This window comes from Trichomycterus rosablanca, chromosome 6 (genome assembly GCF_030014385.1).
Source record: "Trichomycterus rosablanca isolate fTriRos1 chromosome 6, fTriRos1.hap1, whole genome shotgun sequence".
Taxonomy (NCBI): Eukaryota; Metazoa; Chordata; class Actinopteri; order Siluriformes; family Trichomycteridae; genus Trichomycterus; species Trichomycterus rosablanca.
Window position 1 is genome coordinate 50,769,225 of NC_085993.1, and position 20,402 is coordinate 50,789,626.

General features: G+C 41.6%; 1 protein-coding gene across 1 annotated transcript in view; it reads left to right on the forward strand.

Annotated features, from left to right (window-relative positions):
- The window catches only part of ror1 (receptor tyrosine kinase-like orphan receptor 1), a 117,431-nt gene that overhangs the window by 73,001 nt on the left and 24,028 nt on the right, over window positions 1–20,402 (forward strand). The window contains exons 2-4 of the mRNA XM_062998167.1: window positions 13,508–13,579; window positions 18,424–18,711; window positions 20,296–20,332. Of these exons, the coding sequence (XP_062854237.1) occupies window positions 13,508–13,579; window positions 18,424–18,711; window positions 20,296–20,332 (397 nt within the window). The remainder of the gene's footprint in view (window positions 1–13,507; window positions 13,580–18,423; window positions 18,712–20,295; window positions 20,333–20,402) is intronic.

Sequence of the window (20,402 nt, forward strand, 5' to 3'; positions counted from 1 at the left end):
CTCCACACCAAACTCAATTGATTTTAAACAGGGTGGATCGGTGGGTAGCACTGTCGCCTCACAGCAAGAAGGTCCTGGATTTGATTCCCAAGTGGAGCGGTCCGGGTCCTTTCTGTGTGGAGTTTGCATGTTCTCCCTGTGTCTGTGTGGGTTTCCTCCGGGTGCTCCAGTTTCCTCCAACAGTCCAAAGATGTGCAAGTGAGGTGAATTGGAGATTGCCTCTGTGTGTGTGTGCCCTGTGATGGACTGGCAACCTGTTTAGGGTGTTTCATACCTTTCGCCCAGTGAATTATACCCACCGCAACCCTGACCAGGATAAAGCAGTGGTTAAACAGACAATAAATAAATGAATGAATAAATAAATGCTTTTATGAATTATTTGTTAGCTATAGGTGTGGCAGAAGCACTTCAACGCAATAATTATGAAGCGTCCAAATACTTTTGACCATATAGTAACTTTAAGTAGCAGGTCCGAAATCTTATATATGACTTTTACACTTAGTATTAGTACTAAGTAAGTAAGACATCAGTACTTAGTAGTTAGTACTTAGTACTGATGATTCCTTTCGGCTGCTCCTGTTAGGTGTCGCCACAGCGGATTGTTTGTCCATGTATTTGATTTGGCAACCCTCCTGTTTATCCGGGCTCAGGACCTGCACTAAGGGTGCACCAGTATGTGTCCCCTACCAGCTAGGCTCATGTAACGCCATGCACCTTCTGTATTTGTGAGCGTGCAGTATTCTATATCAAGTTTGGTTAAACCCAGATCCTTTCTAATATATCAGGAAATGTGTTTCTGTACGTTTCTTGTCCAGAATGATGAAAACGAAACAGTAAAATGATTTTTTCTGAGCATTACAGCTCACGTTGTGGACTGACGGTCTCTGTCTTCACTTGACAGCTGATCCTGCTTCCTTTTGCTTTCCTTGTGGTTTGAGGGAGGAATAATACTCAGCAGAAAAAACAATGTTATTCTTTAATCAATCACAGTCTGGTTTCCGGGGAAGATAGTTCAGGAGACGTCTTCATTTTAATCTTACGCCGGGTCTTGATGGAATGTCGTTTTGATGAAATAGAAACGCAACAATCTCCGTCTTTCTGTCTCTGAAATTCTCTGGCTGTTTCCCCCGCTGGCTCGGTCGCTGTAACCACAGGAATACGGGTGATTATTTAACTTACCCTAACAGGGAGTGATGTTATGAAAGCCAGATTGACAGGATAGTCCAAGGCGGCCAAAGCTTTGGACTCTCGTTTGGCAGTCGCATCCAGAGCTGGCCGAGCCACGTTAGGAGTATGAGGAAGTAATAAAAGTAAAAAGATACGTATATAGAGATGTTATTTTATTTAATTTCAAGACGATGAACCTTGAATATTTTCCCTCCTGAATCCTGGATTTATGCATTTCTCGCAATTTTCCTCCCAATCTAGTCGTATCTAATCACCTCCCCTGTTTTTACTCCTGACCAAGAAGGACAGTGACTGAAACACGCCCTTTCTGATACGTGTGCTTCTTTTTCACCTGCATGAGGTGGGTTCATACGCACAGATCTCCATTATCCCCGTCTCTGTGCAGTACTGTAATATACTGTATATACACACTGATCAACCATAACATTAACACCACCTCCTTGTTTCTACACTCACTGTCCATTTTATCAGCTCCACTTACCATATAGAAGCACTTTGTAGTTCTACAATTACTGACTGTAGTCCATCTGTTTCTCTACATGCTTTGTTAGCCTCCTTTCATGCTGTTCTTCAATGGTCAGGACCCCCACAGGACCACCACAGAGCAGGTATTATTTAGGTGGTGGATGATTCTCAGCACTGCAGTGACACTGACATGGTGCTGGTGTGTTAGTGTGTGTTGTGCTGGTATGAGTGGATCAGACACAGCAGCGCTGCTGGAGTTTTTAAACACCGTGTCCACTCACTGTCCACTCTATTAGACACTCCTACCTAGTTGGTCCACCTTGTAGATGTAAAGTCAGAGACGATCGCTCATCTATTGCTGCTGTTTGAGTCGCTCATCTTCTAGACCTTCATCAGTGGTCACAGGACGCTGCCCACGGGGCGCTGTCGGCAGGATATATTTGGGTTTGTGGACTATTCTCAGTCCAGCAGTGACAGTGAGGTGTTTAAAAACTCCAGCAGCGCTGCTGTGTCTGATCCACTCATACCAGCACAACACACACTAACACACCACCACCATGTCAGTGTCACTGCAGTGCTGAGAATGATCCACCACCTAAATAATACCTGCTCTGTGGGGGTCCTGTGGGGGTCCTGACCATTGAAGAACAGGGTGAAAGGGGGTAACAAAGCATGCAGAGAAGCAGATGGACTACAGTCAGTAATTGTAGAACTACAAAGTGCTTCTATATGGTAAGTGGAGCTGATAAAATGGGGTCACAGTGCTCCTGGAGCTGAGAGACAAAGTAGGGATTCAAACCCACAACCTTTTGATTGATATCCCAAATCACAGAGCTCCACCCACTACACTACCACTGTCCAGTGATTCCTGAAGAAACGTTTAGTACCCTGGGGGCTATAAAATATTACACGCATGTATCACATGTAAACATTTCCATTGGTCACGCCGGGCGTGCAGGGCTGATCCAGGACCAAGTGAAGACACACCTGCTGACCAGATGCAGCATAAACAGAGAACTTCACTCCAGCTTCGGCTCTCAGTGATTGACAATCTAAGAAAGTGGATTCAACACTTTTCTTACTGTTGTGCATTTCTGTAAGCCCCTTGACACGGGTTAGGATTTTGTTCTTACACTTTTAGCGAGGCTGACAAAAGGTTTTGTGTTCTTACTCATGATGAACCCCAGAGTGGCGAGGAAAAACTCCCTAAATAGAGACACAGTCGTACCTTGTTACTCAACGTCCCCTAAATTCAAACTTGACGCCCTTGTTGCAACATGTTATTTGTGTATAAGTGTCAAAAACAACCCCATTATTTTACATTAGACTAAAATATATTCAGCTTCACGGGATCATGGACGCATTAACAGGTTTCTGTTTGTCTATCTATCTATCCATCTATCTGTCTATGTCTGTCTGTCTGTCTAGCTATCCGTCTATCCATCTGTCTGTCTATCTACAGTGTATCACAAAAGTGAGTACACCCCTCACATTTCTGCAAATATTTCATTATATCTTTTCATGGGACAACACTATAGACATGAAACTTGGATATAACTTCGAGTAGTCAGTGTACAACTTGTATAGCAGTGTAGATTTACTGTCTTCTGAAAATAACTCAACACACAGCCATTAATGTCTAAATGGCTGGCAACATAAGTGAGTACACCCCACAGTGAACATGTCCAAATTGTGCCCAAAGTGTCAATATTTTGTGTGACCACCATTATTATCCAGCACTGCCTTAACCCTCCTGGGCATGGAATTCACCAGAGCTGCACAGGTTGCTACTGGAATCCTCTTCCACTCCTCCATGATGACATCACGGAGCTGGTGGATGTTAGACACCTTGAACTCCTCCACCTTCCACTTGAGGATGCGCCACAGGTGCTCAATTGGGTTTAGTCCATCACCTTTACCTTCAGCTTCCTCAGCAAGGCAGTTGTCATCTTGGAGGTTGTGTTTGGGGTCGTTATCCTGTTGGAAATAGGCCCAGAGGCCCAGTTTTCGAAGGGAGGGGATCATGCTCTGTTTCAGAATGTCACAGTACATGTTGCAATTCATGTTTCCCTCAATGAACTGCAGCTACCCAGTGCCAGCAACACTCATGCAGCCCAAGACCATGATGCTACCACCACCATGCTTGACTGTAGGCAAGATACAGTTGTCTTGGTACTTCTCACCAGGGCTCCGCCACACATGCTGGACACCATCTGAGCCAAACAAGTTTATCTTGGTCTCGTCAGACCACAGGGCATTCCAGTAATCCATGTTCTTGGACTGCTTGTCTTCAGCAAACTGTTTGCGGGCTTTCTTGTGCGTCAGCTTCCTTCTGGGATGACGACCATGCAGACCGAGTTGATGCAGTGTGCGGCGTATGGTCTGAGCACTGACAGGCTGACCTCCCATGTCTTCAACCTCTGCAGCAATGCTGGCAGCACTCATGTGTCTATTTTTTAAAGCCAACCTCTGGATATGACGCCGAACACGTGGACTCAACTTCTTTGGTTGACCCTGGCGAAGCCTGTTCCGAGTGGAACCTGTCCTGGAAAACCGCTGTATGACCTTGGCCACCATGCTGTAGCTCAGTTTCAGGGTGTTAGCAATCTTCTTATAGCCCAGGCCATCTTTGTGGAGAGCAACAATTCTATTTCTCACATCCTCAGAGAGTTCTTTGCCATGAGGTGCCATGTTGAATATCCAGTGGCCATTATGAGAGATTTGTACCCAAAACACCAGATTTAACAGCCCTGCTCCCCATTTACACCTGGGACCTTGACACATGACACCAGGGAGGGACAACGACACATTTGGGCACAATTTGGACATGTTCACTGTGGGGTGTACTCACTTATGTTGCCAGCTATTTAGACATTAATGGCTGTGTGTTGAGTTATTTTCAGAAGACAGTAAATCTACACTGCTATACAAGCTGTACACTGACTACTCTAAGTTATATCCAAGTTTCATGTCTATAGTGTTGTCCCATGAAAAGATATAATGAAATATTTGCAGAAATGTGAGGGGTGTACTCACTTTTGTGATACACTGTATCTATCTATCTATCTATCTATCTATCTATCTATATATCTGTCTGTCTGTCTGTCTGTCTTTTTATCTATCTATCTATCTATCTATCTATCTATCTATCTATCTATCTATCTATCTATCTATCTATCTATCTATCTATCTATATATCTGTCTATCTATCTATCTGTATGTCTGTCTGTCTGTCTATCTATCCGTCTATCTATCTGCATGTCTGTCTATTTATCCATCTGTCTGTCTATCTGTCTGTCTATCTGTCATATCTGTCTATGTATCTATCTATCTTTTTTCGAGTGACCCACATTTTGACCATTTTTTCTGTTACTGGGATTTGCACTTTAGAGGTGGGCAAATCCAATATGTGCTGTTTCTCAGAGTCCAATTGTCGACTACAGGCAGTTTAAAATACATCTAATGATTTTCCCTTTCCATTAGGTGTGATTATTTTTTACTCTCCTCAGTTAAATCCAATGTGACCCCCCTCCAGGCTCACTAAAGCCCCTTTTCGGCCCCTTGATTGAGAACCACATCTGTAGATAAATCCTTGACCATTTACTATCTTGTCATGAAAGCCGGATCGATGTTTGAAATTCCACCGTGTTATCCGAGCTCCCCTGATCCCATCTGTCCTAAATCCCGTCCTCAGGGCCACTGTCATCATGCGGCGAGGGCGTGTGCCGCACGTGGGCCCCGGGGCGCTATTACGGACCTAAATGGTGCGTACGTTTTGCCCTGCGTTCCCACATGATCCTGCTGCAAACAGAGACGCCTGGACGCCGTGTGTCACGAGTCGTGGGGTCGTTAAAGGGTAAATTAATACGCGTCTGAAGCATCGTAGGTCTGAACAAACACTGTTATAGAAATAAGGTCCTGTCTATAACAGCATAACATATAACATAACAAACACCGGCTTCCTTCTTTTTTACCAGCCAGCTATGGATTCTCATGTAACCCCTATGGAGGAACATGCTATAGTAAAATATTCCTCTACCATCTGTGCCAGGGCCTTGACCACACAAGTGTGTGTGTGTGTGTGTCCAGGGCGTTTTCTTACAATTTGCGCAGTAAATTGCGCCCACCATGACCCTGACCAGGATGGTAAAACAGACAGTAAATGAATGAATGTAGACAAAGATGTTATATATATATATATATTGCCAGATGCACAACTTGCACGTTCTGTCATGTACATCTTATAGTATAGATCTGTCTGTCTGTCTGTCTATCTTTCTATTTATATATCTATCTGTCTGTCTCTCTGTCTGTCTGCCTATCTATCTATTTATATATATATATATATATATATATATATATATCTGTCTATCTATCTATCTATCTATCTATCTATCTATCTATCTATCTATCTATCTATCTATTTATTTCTCTATCTGTCAATCTATCTGTATGTCTGTCTGCCTGTCTCTCTGTCTGTCTATTTATCTATCTATCCGACTATCTATCTATTTATATATCTGTCTATCTACCTGTCTGTCTATCTGTCTATTTATCTGTCTGTCTCTCTGTCTATCTATCTGTCTGTCTATCTGTATATCTGTCTGTCACATTACTCTTTACTTTTGTTGCGCAATGCCCACCGTTGATGACGCAGGCTTGGTTCCCAAAAACTGGTGGAAACCACCAAGGTTCAAAGAAACCAGAACAGAACCGGTTCAAGAACCAGAGTTCTTTTGGTGGAAAAGCGCTACAAGCTGCCACTGTTGGGCCCCTTAACCCTAAATTCAAATTCAACACTAAAGTCATATTCAGTCGTAACTGTAAGTTGTTTTGACTTATTGTTGTGTTGGTTTATTATAAAATAAATGATGAATGAATGATTGATTCCGGTAGTGAAAATCATACTCTGTACAAAGTGAAAAACAAACAGATTATATAGAAAGAAAGAAAACTACGGTACAAGATAAGATCTGTCCTTATCTCCAAACAAATAAATAACAGTTTGTTTTGGCTCCTTGTTTCTCCACTGTCATGGAAATCTGAATAAACAAAGGAAAAGAAACGCGGGTCCGAGTCTCTCAGAGAAATCTGAGAGGGTTCGAGCCGGTGGCTGTTTGTTATGCAGGAACGAACACCGGACGAGGAGGCAACAGGAGCCGGTCCGCCTTAAATCCTCCCTGAACCTCAGAGTCTCAGGAAGCCGGCAGTAATGTGATAAGTCTGTCCGGGCTCCGGGGACCCGGGTCGGCAGGTCCAGGCCAGGCGGAGACGGGATTAAGAACCAGATCGAGCGGTCGAGATGTGGAGAGTAACACAAAGACCTCTTATTATCGGGCCGCACAGAAAGAATAAATAATTAGAGATCCAAAACTCTGCAGGTGTTATTGTCTCCAATCACCACTAGGTGGGAGCGGTGTCTCGTTGCAGCGAACAAGCTCAGGATTCACGCTGATTTCCCATTCTATCTAATCTGTCTGTCTGTCTGTCTCTCTATCTATCTATCTATTTCTCTATCTGTCTATCTATAGTATCTATATCTATTCTATAGTAATTCCATTTCACAACCCCCCCCCACACACACACCCCCGGTCCGTGGTACAAAAAAGGTTGGCAACCGCTGCTATAAGGGATGTTTGTTTCAGAAATGTACATACTAGTTTTTAAGGATTAAAGCATAATGGGGAAAATAATAGAACAATATTTAATTGTGGGGTGTGATACAGATTAGAATCAGAATCAGGCTCACACATACAAGGGATTTGTTTTTGGTCACACAGATGCTTGCAGTGCACGAAAAATACAGTAAAGACAATCTTATTCACACAGCTCACTCTCTTCCTAACACACATTCATACCTGAAAACGTTGAAAACATTGTAAACAAAGGTGCAGTGTTTTGTGCAATATAAAACTTATATATAAATAGAAACAAAATATATAAATAAGAAGTGGAAGTGAATGTGAAAATCCTGTGTATGCAATTATATAAATGAAATAGGTAGTTTTAGATGTTCAAGAGTCCTGAGCATTAACAGTACAGTAGTGTTTAATTGTTCATGAGCGTAATGGATTGTGGAAAAAAGCTTCTCTGTAGCCTGGTCGTTCTGGTCTTCATGTGGCTGAAGCGTCGGCCTGATGGAAGGCGCCGTAACAGGTGGTGGCCAGGGTGAGACGGGTCAGTGATGATTTTCTCTGCACGCTTCCTGGTTCTGGAGGCATGCAGATCCAGCAGTGTGGGCCTCTCTCCAGACCTGATGATGCGCTGCAGTCTCTTGGTGTCATGTTTTGTGACAGCGCTGCCCCACACTGTGATGGATGTGGTAATGATGGACTCTATGATGGCTGTGTAGAACTGCACCATCAGCTCTTGGGGTAGGTTGAACTTCCTTAGTTGGTACAGGAAGTACATCCTCTGCTGAGCCCTCTTGATGATGGAGTTGATGTTGCAGTCCCACTTCAGGTCCTTGGAGATCGTTGTGCCCAGGAACGTGGCCCACAGCCATCACAGTTCTGTCTAAGGTGGTGAGTGCTGGCAGGGTTGGGTGGCTCCTCCTGAAGTCCACGGTCATCTCCACTGTTTTTGCTGTGTTCAGCTCCAGATTGTTCTGACTGCTCCAGAGGACAACCTTAGCTTCAATTGCTTAGAAAATTTGTTGCTAACAGGTAGCTCAGAAGTCGAGCTAGTAATCAAAGGGTTGCCAGGTCAAATCCCTCCACCCTCCACCACCGAATTGCCACTGTTGGGCCCCATAACCCTAAATTGCTCGAATCGAATTCACCTGTTTTGAATGAAAGCGTCTGCTATATGCCTAAATGTAAAATCATTTATATAAAATAAACAGTTTTGGGGAAGCCCATATCCTGTTCCAGCGTGACAAAATATGTGAGGCATGGGGTGTATTCCAGTCACCCCAGTAGTTCCCAGTAGTAGTGGAGAGGATTACACAGGGAATTCGACCATTTAAAGTGAGATCCGAACCGTAGGGAGTGGAGTCGTTCAGTTGGAGGGAACTTCAGGCTGTAGGGAGTCGTGAGTGACGCTTAATCGCTACACAGGAAGTCGTCAGTAAAATTTACCCTCCAGAACATCAGTTCAGGTGGTGAACGTTTACACGGCTAATCAGGAGTGACACGACACGCCGTAAACACGCTACAAACCTGCCGTACGTCCATAAAATCACATTATACTCACATTACACACACAATATGATACACGGCCCAGCTTCATTAGCTCGAAGAATGACCGGATTTAACCAACCAAAGTTCCCTTATAGTCGAGATCACGTGATTGGCATGTAGGCAACACATGGGTGCAGCTATGGTTTGACAAGAACACCTTTCGGTCCATCTGAGATGAACTCGGGGCCCAGAGAACTTGGTGTCATTTCTGAATTGAAGTACAGCTTACTGATTAGAGGCGGACTGTGTTGAGTGGACTCTCATATTTAGCTATAAAAAGTGTAAAATTCTAAAAAAGTTGTAAATCAATCCCATGATTCCAGCTCTGCGCTCTACAGAAGCGAGTCTCGTGTTTCAGACCTGATTATTATTATTATGATAATTTTTTTACCCAGACCTCCGTCTGTTCACGGTCAGCGCAGGTCCAGCGCAGCGCAGCGTTGTGGTTTCGAGGTCAGCGTTGACAAATGAGCGTAATAAACTCGGCCTTTGTGCTTCGGAAACATTAGAACGCTGGTTTCAAACGCGCTCTGTAATTATCCAGATATTTTACCCTCGTCTAATGACCGATTAGATTGCAGACGTCGTCTAATTGGGGGGAAAATTCTTTTCATCTGTTGATGTTGCCCCGACCCGCCCAAACCTCCACTGTTCCACTTTTCTTCTTTTTTGTTTTGTTTAGCTATTTTCTCTGTGCCTCCTCTCTCAGGTAACCAGCGCTTTTACATATTCTCTCCTAATTTTCCTTCCAATCTTGTCGTATCCGATTACTCGATCGTATTTTCGCAGACCTACAGTCCTGACCGAGGACGACTGTAACGTCTGTGACCCCTCCGACAGGTGTGCAGTACTGACCGCTTCTTTTCACCTGCATGAGGCGGGTTTATATGGAGATCCGTATCACACACAGTGTTTTCCCCAGTACCAGACCCACTGTAACCCACTGTGTTGTTCATGTATGTGTGTGTGTGTATGTGTGTGCATTTATTTCTGTGTGTGTGTGTATTTGTGTATGCATTAATTGCTGTGTGTGTGTGTTTGTGCATGTTTGTCTGTGTGTGTGTGTTTGTGCATGTTTGTCTGTGTGTGTGTGTTTGTGCATGTGTGTGTGTGTGTGCATTCATTTCGGTGTATTTGGGTTTGTGCATGTGTGTGCAAGTGTGTGTGTTTGTGCATGTGTTTGTGTGTGTGTTTGTGTGTGTGTTTGTACATGTGTTTGTGTGTGTGTTTGTACATGTGTGTGTGTGTTTGTACATGTGTTTGTGTGTTTGTACATGTGTGTGCGTGTTTGTGTGTGTGTGTGTGTGCATGTATTTGTGTGTGCATGTTTGTGTGTTTGAACATGTATTGTGCACATGTTTGTGTGTGCATGTTTTGTGCATGTGTTTGTGTGTGGTGTGCATATCTTTGTGCATGTGTGTTGTTTGTGCATGTGTTTTGTGTGTGTGTTTGGGTGTTTGTGTGTGTTTGAGTGTGAGTGTTTGCATGTATTTTTGCATGTTTGTGCATGTGTTTGTGCGTGTGTGTGTGTGTGTGTGTGTGTGTGTGTGCACTGATTTGGGTGTGTGTGCACATGTTTGTGTGTGTTTGTGTGTTCTGCATGTATTTGTGCACATATTTGTGTGTGTATTTGTGCATATGGTGTGTGTGTGTGAGTGTGTGTGCATGTGTGTGTGTGCGTATGGTGAGTGTGTGTGTGTGTGTAGGAAATGCCTGTGCTGAATCTCTGACAGGTGTGAGTTTGCAGTAGCTCTTTATTACGAGTCTGTAAACGCGGCGGTATTTAACGCTAAATTAGCACCTTATTAACACATCGCCGCTGCACCAGAGCTCCACCACTGACTGTATAAGTGTGTGTGTGTGTGGAGTTTATATATATATATATATAAAGGGGGGGTTGGTATTAGATGTATATATACACCCATCAGCCATAACATTAAAACCACCTCCTTACCATATAGGAGCACTTTGTAGTTCTACAGTTACTGACTGTAGTCCATCTGTTTCTCTGCATGCTTTGTTAGCCCCCTTTCATGCTGTTCTTCAATGGTCAGGACCCCCACAGGACCCTCGCAGAGCAGGTATTATTTAGGTGGTGGATCATTCTAAGCACTGCAGTGACACTGACATGGTGGTGGTGTGTTAGTGTGTGTTGTGTTGGTATGAGTGGATCAGACAGCAGCGCTGCTGGAGTTTTTAAACACCTCAGTATCACTGCTGGACTGAGAATAGTCAAGCACACACACTCTGTGTCTACTAAGTCTCACTGTTGTAGCACGTACAGTAACAATCATGGACCTCACAGGATCAGACATCACCTTAATGGCAGCATGTGCCTCCCTAAAATGTTCCTCAGTACATATAGAGTATATGATCAGATAATAGCTCCTATATTAACACAGCGCATGTACGTTCCCTCCACACTGAGCTCTGCTTATATTAAAAACCAGATTATAAGTCTTTGGACGACAGCGTATTTAGGAAATGTTGAACATGTTTAAAGACAAGACTGTCCAATTATTTTTACTTCATTAAATGACAATTTGGTGAATTAAAATTAACCCCCTATCGACGTGTTCCAGCGGTTGATTTTGGCACAGATCGTCCCTGCGCAGCCCCAATAATATTTGAATGGGGCTTTTGTTGCATTAAATTCCTGGGTGTTGTGTTACCTTTACACATGTGTTCCATATAACACGGACACGTATGGACCGAAAACTGCAAATCTGATTATCGTCAGTGTAACGGGTGGAAGTGTGGATTTAAAATCAAAACATAAACGTGTTCTAGGATCGACTGTTCCTGCGTGGGAACGAAAAAATGCAAATTAATGCGTTTTATACAGTATAACAGATCAAACATGAAACTGTTAAGATATGAAAATCAGCCACATTAGTAATTAATCAAAACAAATGTCTCAAAGAATAGTAATGAGTTATTATGTAAAGTGTAGAAAATTAGAAAATAGAGATTTAAATTATAATTAGAATTCTAGAAAATGTTTATAGTAGAAAATAGAGATGAGAAAGAATAAAGAAGTAAACACAATACTGTGAGAGTTGTGATGATATACAAATCTATACACATATAACAAAACATACATATACATATATACACACATGTCTATCTCTCTCTATAGACAGACAGACAGACAGACAGACAGACAGATAGATAGACAGACAGACAGATCGACAGACAGACAGACAGATAGATAGATAGACAGACAGACAGACAGACAGATAGATTCATCCTGGGTTAAGGGCCTTGCTCAAAGGCCCAACAGCAGCAACCTGACAGGAGTGGGGTTAGAACCAGTGACATTTTGATTACAAGTACAGTACCTTAACCGCTAGGCTACAAATACCCTTATTTATTGATTTATTTGTTATTTATTTTTAATTTATGTATTATTAATCTATTTATTTATTAGTTATTTATTATTTATTTATGTATTATTAATCTATTTATTCATTTATTTATTATTTATCTATTTATTTATTATTTATTTATGTATTATTAATCTTTATTCATTTATTTATTATTTATCTATCTATTTATTATTTATTTATGTATTATTAATCTTTATTCATTTATTTATTATTTATCTATCTATTTATTATTTATTTATGTATCATTAATCTATTTATTCATTTATTTATTATTTATCTTTCTATTTATTATTTATTTATGTATTATTAATCTATTTATTCATTTATTTATTATTTATCTTTCTATTTATTATTTATTTATGTATTATTAATCTATTTATTCATTTATTTATTATTTATCTTTTTTTTTTTTTTCTTTTTTTTTTATGTATTATTAATCTATTTATTCATTTATTTATTATTTATCTTTCTATTTATTATTTATTTATGTATTATTAATCTATTTATTCATTTATTTATTATTTATCTTTTTTTTTTTTTCTTTTTTTTTTATGTATTATTAATCTATTTATTTATTTATTTAATTATTTATTATTTAATGGTTGCAGGACAAAAATACCACATGAAGAAGGTTGCCAGATCCTCTCAGGCGCTACTCGCTCATAACTAGATTCAAAATGCAATTTAGTGCCAACAATCCACGTTCTACATGTTTTTTGGAATGTGGACGGATACCAAAGTCTTCAAAGAAAACTCAGGTCCCTTGGATAGATGTGGCTTAACCAGTTTTGGCACCAGGCTGGCATTTACACATTTCTCCTGAGGTATTTACCAAATACAAGTTTGGAATCTAATTTATTTTGGTCTTGGGCTTAATTTTAATGAAAAATTTGCTTTAAAAATCACTGGCCTGTGTTCTATCCAGCGCTTCTCAATGCCCACCAGAGTCCCGGTCCTGGTTGTTTATTGTCTTTTGCTGAAATATGTTGTGCTGTGAGTGAAAGGAATCTATTGTGCGCCGGGCATCAGTAACACAGACCTGTCAGCGCTTGCCCATATTGTGTAGCTCTGCTGTAATGAAACCGGCTCTGTACACTAACGGCTCTGTAATCTTTCTAAATTAGAGGCCGAATCATCTGCGCCCCGTAGATCACAGCCGGGGGGGGTTGGGGGGGCGATAATGACCCGGCTTTCACCGAGCTCTCCTGTAAAACGCCGTGTTTCGAACCTCGAGAGTGTGTTTATACTGGGCGCTGAATAGTTGTGCTTTATTTGCCCCCGTAGGAGCGGGAGCTCTGGCCCAGACCGACGTGGTGACGGCTGCGAGTTGGAACGTCTCCAGTGGGTCGCAGAAAGGTAAGCATGTGCCGTGCCGCGCCGTATTTGTTTGGATTGTGCCCAGGAGAGACAGAGATTGCGGATGTTTTGTCTACAGTCTGTGCTCGGGTTCGATCGCTGAAGGACTCAGTGTTCAGCTTAAGGTTTTCTTTGTATTTAGGATCAAAACCTGTTCATTTAAAAACCCACAACCCTGTAAAATGATAAATGGAGTGTAATTTAGGCCAATCAGCACAAGGCCTTATTATTATTTCATTATTTCCTGCCATTTTTTTTTTTGTCCTTTTCATTCACTGAACTGGTCAGATGTGTTAAACTAAATAAAAAACATGGTTTTTAAATACGTTTGGGTTCTGTTAGCTTAATTGCTTAATAATCACATATTTAAAGATGCCATAACATTAAAACCACCTCCTTGTTTCTACACTCACTGTCCATGTTATCAGCTCCACTTACCATATAGAAGATACTTTGTAGTTCTACAATTACTGACTGTAGACCATCTGTTTCTCTGCATGCTTTGTTAGCCCCCTTTCATGCTGTTCTTCAATGGTCAGGACCCCCACAGGACCACCACAGAGCAGGTATTATTTAGGTGGTGGATCATTCTCAGCACTGCAGTGACACTGACATGGTGGTGGTGTGTTAGTGTGTGTTGTGCTGGCATGAGTGGATCAGACAGCAGCTCTGCTGGAGTTTTTAAACACCTCACTGTCACCGCTGGACTGAGAATAGTCCACCAACCAAAAACATCCAGCCAACAGCGCCCTGTGTCCACTGATGAAGGTCTAGAAGATGACCGACTCAAACAGCAGCAATAGATGAGCGATCGTCTCTGACTTTACATCTACAAGATGGACCGACTAGGTAGGAGTGTCCAATAGAGTGGACAGTGAGTGGACATGGTGTTTAAAAACTGCAGCAGTGCTGCTGTGTCTGATCCACTCATACCAGCACAACACACACTAACACACCACCACCATGTCAGTGTCACTGCAGTGCTGAGAATGATCCACCACCCAAATAATACCTGCTCTGTGGTGGTCCAGTGGGGGTCCTGACCATTAAAGAACAGCATGAAAGGGGGTAACAAAGCATGTAGAGAAAGAGATGGACTACAATCAGTAATTGTAGAACTACAAAGTGCTTCTATATGGTAAGTGGAGCTGATAAAATGGACAGTGAGTGTAGAAACAAGGAGGTGGTTTTAATGTTATGGTTGATTGGTGTACATTTTAGTCTATTTGTTGATGCATTTCTTACTTTTTCTCCCAATTTATCATTGCCGATTATGCCTCCGCCACTGGGGACCCCAATGGTGTGGTCCACCGACCCCTTCTTATCCGCCTGTACCTCTGTGGATCGGTGTGTGAGGTCGGTCTCACACATGGAGAGTCGAATTTGCCCACTGAGGGTGCTGGTGTGCTAGCGGAATCTCCCACTGCTCCACCTGGCCCCTCTTTTCACCATCTTTTCCAAAATTATGATTATGAAACATTTTTGTCTACAGTTTCTCCTTTTAGTGACATTTATGTAAACGTCTTTCTTAAAGCACTACTGCTAAGATCTGGGGATCCAGGGTTTAAATCTCATAGATCTTATATAATATATATAATATACTGCATAGTAAACCTTCATTTAATTAGATTTGATTGGTTGTACTGCTATAAGCATGTTTCTAACGTCCCACCGTTCTCTTGCTTCCGTTTGAGTTCTATTTAAATTCTATTTGTTAAGGATAATGTCGTTATGTCGGCCACAAACAGTGGAAGATCGATTTTCCTGCTTCATGTAATACATTTAGCTTTATTCTGTCAGTACTGACGACGTCGATAAACAAACAGCCACCGTAAACTCTTGATTGGTTGTATTACATTTATATAGCAAAGTAAATCAGTACAAGCAATGTTTCAATTATTCACTGTCTGTTTTACCACCGCTTTATCCTGTTAAGAGTCGCAGTAGAAACAATTCACTAACCACCGAGCCATAAATCTAATAATAAAGTAATGCACACTTCTTTTAAATCATAATACAGCGGTACTTTAAAACTGGACGTCAGTCGGTTCTGGGAGACGTTGAGTTTTAAGGTATTTTTTCCCATAAGGATGTTTGGGAAACCTGTTAATGCATCCATGGTCCCGTGGAACTGCAGATATTTTTGTCTCATGTAACTAAAAACTCAGCGTGACTTATTGTAGTAAAACAGCGAGTGAGGAATGTGATTAGTGGAGGAACTTATGAGCAGTAATAATGAAGAGAAGTTTAGTGCTCCTGTCTCCTTCTTTTACTACATTAAACCACGTTAAGCTTTATTTTCAACCAGAAGCGTTTTAGACTCTGGGAGAAGCTGATTCTGATTCTCACCATTTCTCAGAAGCTGGAGCTGTAACACAAGTTTAAAAGTGAAACAGGGAGGAGAATCCAGATAAACACAGATACATGTGGAGCTGTAACCCTGGATCTGACGCTTATTCCACACTAACGCAGATTCGTCTCATATTCACACTTTGATGACGTTTTACCGCTCAAGCCAAACCATCCGATTTGGTGACTTTAAATATTCCTGTAATTCACGTGTTCTTTATTTTTATTTATCACCTTTGTCAGAAATATACATACAGCTGCTTTGATAGGCCTCGAGAAGTTTCTGGCACCACATTGGTTGGTTTGACGTTTGTATTTTGCCGATAGATTTCAACCAAATGTGCACAAGACCAATTGGATACACTAAAATTAAAGTAAAGAGAATTTGGATATATCCAGCTTAAAATACCAAATAAAGGAATGAATAAATAGTATAAAGCTTTAGACTAGCGTATGTAATAATCTCTTAGATCTGCTCCCACATCTCCGGCTCTGTTAGATCTTTCTTTAGATGCTGTTCAGTAAAAGTCCTCCGAATTCTTCTGTCAGATTCACTTTAATCAGCGTTTTGTTTTTAAAATGAGGGGGGCGAGTTCGGGGAAGCTGGCCCCTCCGCTGGGGGGTTCGCAATATTGCTCATGTCCCCACACAGCTGTAAACCCCGGGGGCTTCTTACCCTGCCCCTAACCCCGCCGCCCTCCCGCTCAGTATGCTTTTATTAATTTCCTCGTCAATGTCACATTCCTGACATTGCTCCGGTCTGACCTCGTCCTGAGAGCCGCTGGAGGAAAAGCAGAGAGGAGCGACCGAACGTCCGGCACAATCATCGGAATTATTACACACTGGCGTTAGTGTCGTCTGTGATTCCTGACTCGTGATGCTTTCTGCTATTTTAATTTACTTAGTGTGGAATGTCAGAGCAGGACTGAGATTGTTTTGTTTATGTGATTTCTGTTTTTATCATGTTTTTTCTTGAGTTTTTTGAGAGTTGGGCATGACTAACCCTGTCACAGTTATTCAATCTGACTGGGATTACGATTCATTTGCATGCAGATCACACAGACACAACCAAATTTAGCCACCAATATCCCGATTACAGAACGAATCTCAGCCACTGAAAACTTATAATAACAGAGACGCATGGTACTGACGGTGGTTTTTACAAATCAGAAAAAGTTGGGACAGTATAGAGATGCAAATAATATAAAAACACAGAGTTTCTTACATTTCCTTTGACTTTTATTTGATGTCAGACAGGATGAACCTGAGATATTTCATGTTTTATCTGCTCAACTTCATTTCATTTATTAATAAACATCCATTCCTGCATTTCAGACCTGCAACACATTCCAAAAAAAGTTGGGACAGGGGCATTTGTAGGGGTGTAACGATACACTCTACCCACGATGCAATGCGATTCACGATACTGGGTTCACGAAACGATTTTTTCCCGATTTTTTTAAACAAAATAAAATTGAAGACAAATTATGACAAAGTTTCCTTTTATTATTTTTCTTTAAAAAAATAATAATAAAATACTGTATTTTAGCTTATCTTTTATCTGAATAATTAATGTCCTTTTATTTCTGAGGTGGGTACAAACTATGCAAAACAGTGCTGCACATTTCCCTTTTTGTGTAAAAACAAATCCAACATTAAATAAATAAATGAATAATACAAATAAAGAATAAATTTGGATGGAAAATTCTGAATCTGGCAACCCTGTATTGACGTCAACCAGGCGAGGTGAATAGCACCAGCGCCCTCTGCTGTTTAAAGTGAATATCGATTCATCTTAAATGAATAACCGATTCGAATTGCGGCACATGTGCACCGATGTTTAACTGTTTTGTGGTGCATCGTTACATCCCTACCAGTTTGTCAACAAATGTGTGAGAAAATGATTGAAATGTTTAAAAACAATGAACCTCAAAGAAAGCAAAATAAAAGCTGAAACACTAAATCACTTGGTCTCCTCGGTTCCAAAACATCTTTTAAGTGTGGTGAAAAGGAACGGCGACATTACAAAGTAGTAAATGCTTTACTGTCCCAACTTGTTTTGGAATATGTTGCAGGCCTGAAATGCAGGAATGGATGTTTATTAATAAATGAAATGAAGTTGAGCAGATAAAACATAAAATATCTCAGATTCATCCTGTCTGACATCAAATTAAAGTCAAAGTAAATGTAAGAAACTCTGTGTTTTTATTATTATTTGCATTTTCCATGCTGTCCCAACTTTTTCTGATTTGGGGTTGTTTATAAATAAATCAGTACAAGCGGCATTTTGTTCACTTTTATTTCACGACTTTTTTGGTCAAATCTATAGATGTTTAATGAAATATTTAAGGTAAAATTATAAACCTCGTTTATTTATTATTTAAAGTCAAAAGATTCCAATTTAAAATCTCAACTAAATGTTTATAGAAAAAGAAAATAAAATGTTTATTGTGTATGTTTATGTGTATTTTTATTGTATTTTTATTTAATTTCAGACCACTTCCTCAGACTTGACGCTCCCATGAACAACATCACCACGTCTCTGGGTCAGATGGCCGAGCTGCACTGCCACGTGTCGGGGAACCCGCCGCCCACGGTGCGCTGGCTCAAAAACGACGCCCCGGTGACCCCGGAGGCGCGGCGGATTTCCTACAAACAGACGGCGTACGGCTCGCGGCTGCGCATTCGCAACCTGGATACCACCGACACCGGGTACTTCCAGTGTGTGGCCACCAACAGCTACGGCACCGTCTCCACCACCGGCATCCTATTCGTCAAGTTCGGTACGGTTCATTTAGATCAATCGTCTTATCCTGGTCAGGGTCACAGTGGGTCTGATTCACTGTGTGAAATGCAGGTAACATGCCAGACAGGTCACCAGTCCATCACAGGACACACACACACACACACACACTGTATATCTTTGTACTGTGGGAGGAAACCAGAGCACCCGGAGGAAACCCAACAAACACGGATAGTACATGCAGACTCCACACAGAAAGTACCCAGACCACTCCAATTGAGAATCAAACCCAGGACCTTCTTGTGCCACCCACATACTGCGCAAATTGTGGCTTTGTAAACCACAGTAGGACCAGATCACCACCAATTTTATTAATTAAGTGTATTTTGTTTCGTGTTTAGTTTTGGTGCATCGTTTGTGTCACCTAGTTTGTGTCGCCCAGGTGGCACAACGGGATATTCTGCTAGCACACCAGCACTGAGATTCTAAACTCCTCTGGCGGGCATAATTGGCAGTGCCTGCAGCAGATACTAACTGGCTGCTAGGGTGGGACGACCGGACTATGTCTGGGGTGGGGCAAGATGGATAAAAATTAAAATAATAATAATTAAATTAACAAATGTTAACAGACACAAACACAAAATGAACTTGTACACAAACGCCCCCATGTGGAGGCTTTACATTACATTTTGTAAACCACAGTGGGACCAGATTGCCATCAGTTTTATTAATTAAGTATACTTCATTTTAACCGCTCAGGTGGCGCAGCTGTAAAATACGCTAGCACACCAGAGCCGAGATTTTGAATACATCATTTTGAATCTCAGCTCTGCCACCCGGCTGGGCTGGGCGACTACATGAACAACGTTTGACTAATGTTCACCCAGGGAGGGAGCCAGATAGGGATTCCTCATAACTGAGCGAATTACGACCTCTGCTGGCTGGTTGATGGCGTCTGCACAGAGTAGAGGAGTAATGCTGATCAGGGTGTGGCTCTCCGTACACAAAGCTGATCCGCATATGAACTCACCTCATGCAGGTGTAAAAAAAGATGCTGTCGGGTACTGCACACATGTTGGAGAGGGCGTGTGTAAGTTCGCTCTCCTCAGTCGTGGCGGGCGTCAGCATCAGTAGAGAGGAAGCGTAACGCAATTGGGAAAAGATTGGACGCGCTAAAAAACCAGGAGAAAATGCATTAAAAAAAAACAAATATGTAAGTATATTTTGTTTGGATGCATGGTTTGTTTTGCCTGGGTCGTGGTAAAAATCATGGACAACATGTGGGTCGGCACTTTGCACTAACAAACTTTCTAACATCAATATCCGCCATTCGAACACGGATCGTTCTGATTAACGTCAGATGCTAGAAAGTCAGAAACCCTTCAGCTTTGATTTATGGACGTTTTCTTCTGCTGTTCGCTCCTGTTTGTAACGTTAGCGTTGTCATAAATCATTCTCCGTTTACTGGCAGAACCCTGAACCGCCATAAACACGTTACAGTGAAACCCAGAGTAAGATGTTTGAGCTGTGTGATGATGTTTAAGTCCGGTTTGATGACCCAGCTCTGTGCCACCAAATCTGTGTTCACCAAATTCACTGATTCATCGTTTTTTCTCTTTTGCAGATCCGCTGCCGACACCGCAGTCTGGAAAGCCGTCACCGTGAGTCCATTTATTCCACCCTACACCACAACTAAGCTGCTTCATTACAGAGCATTAGGGTCATTAGGGT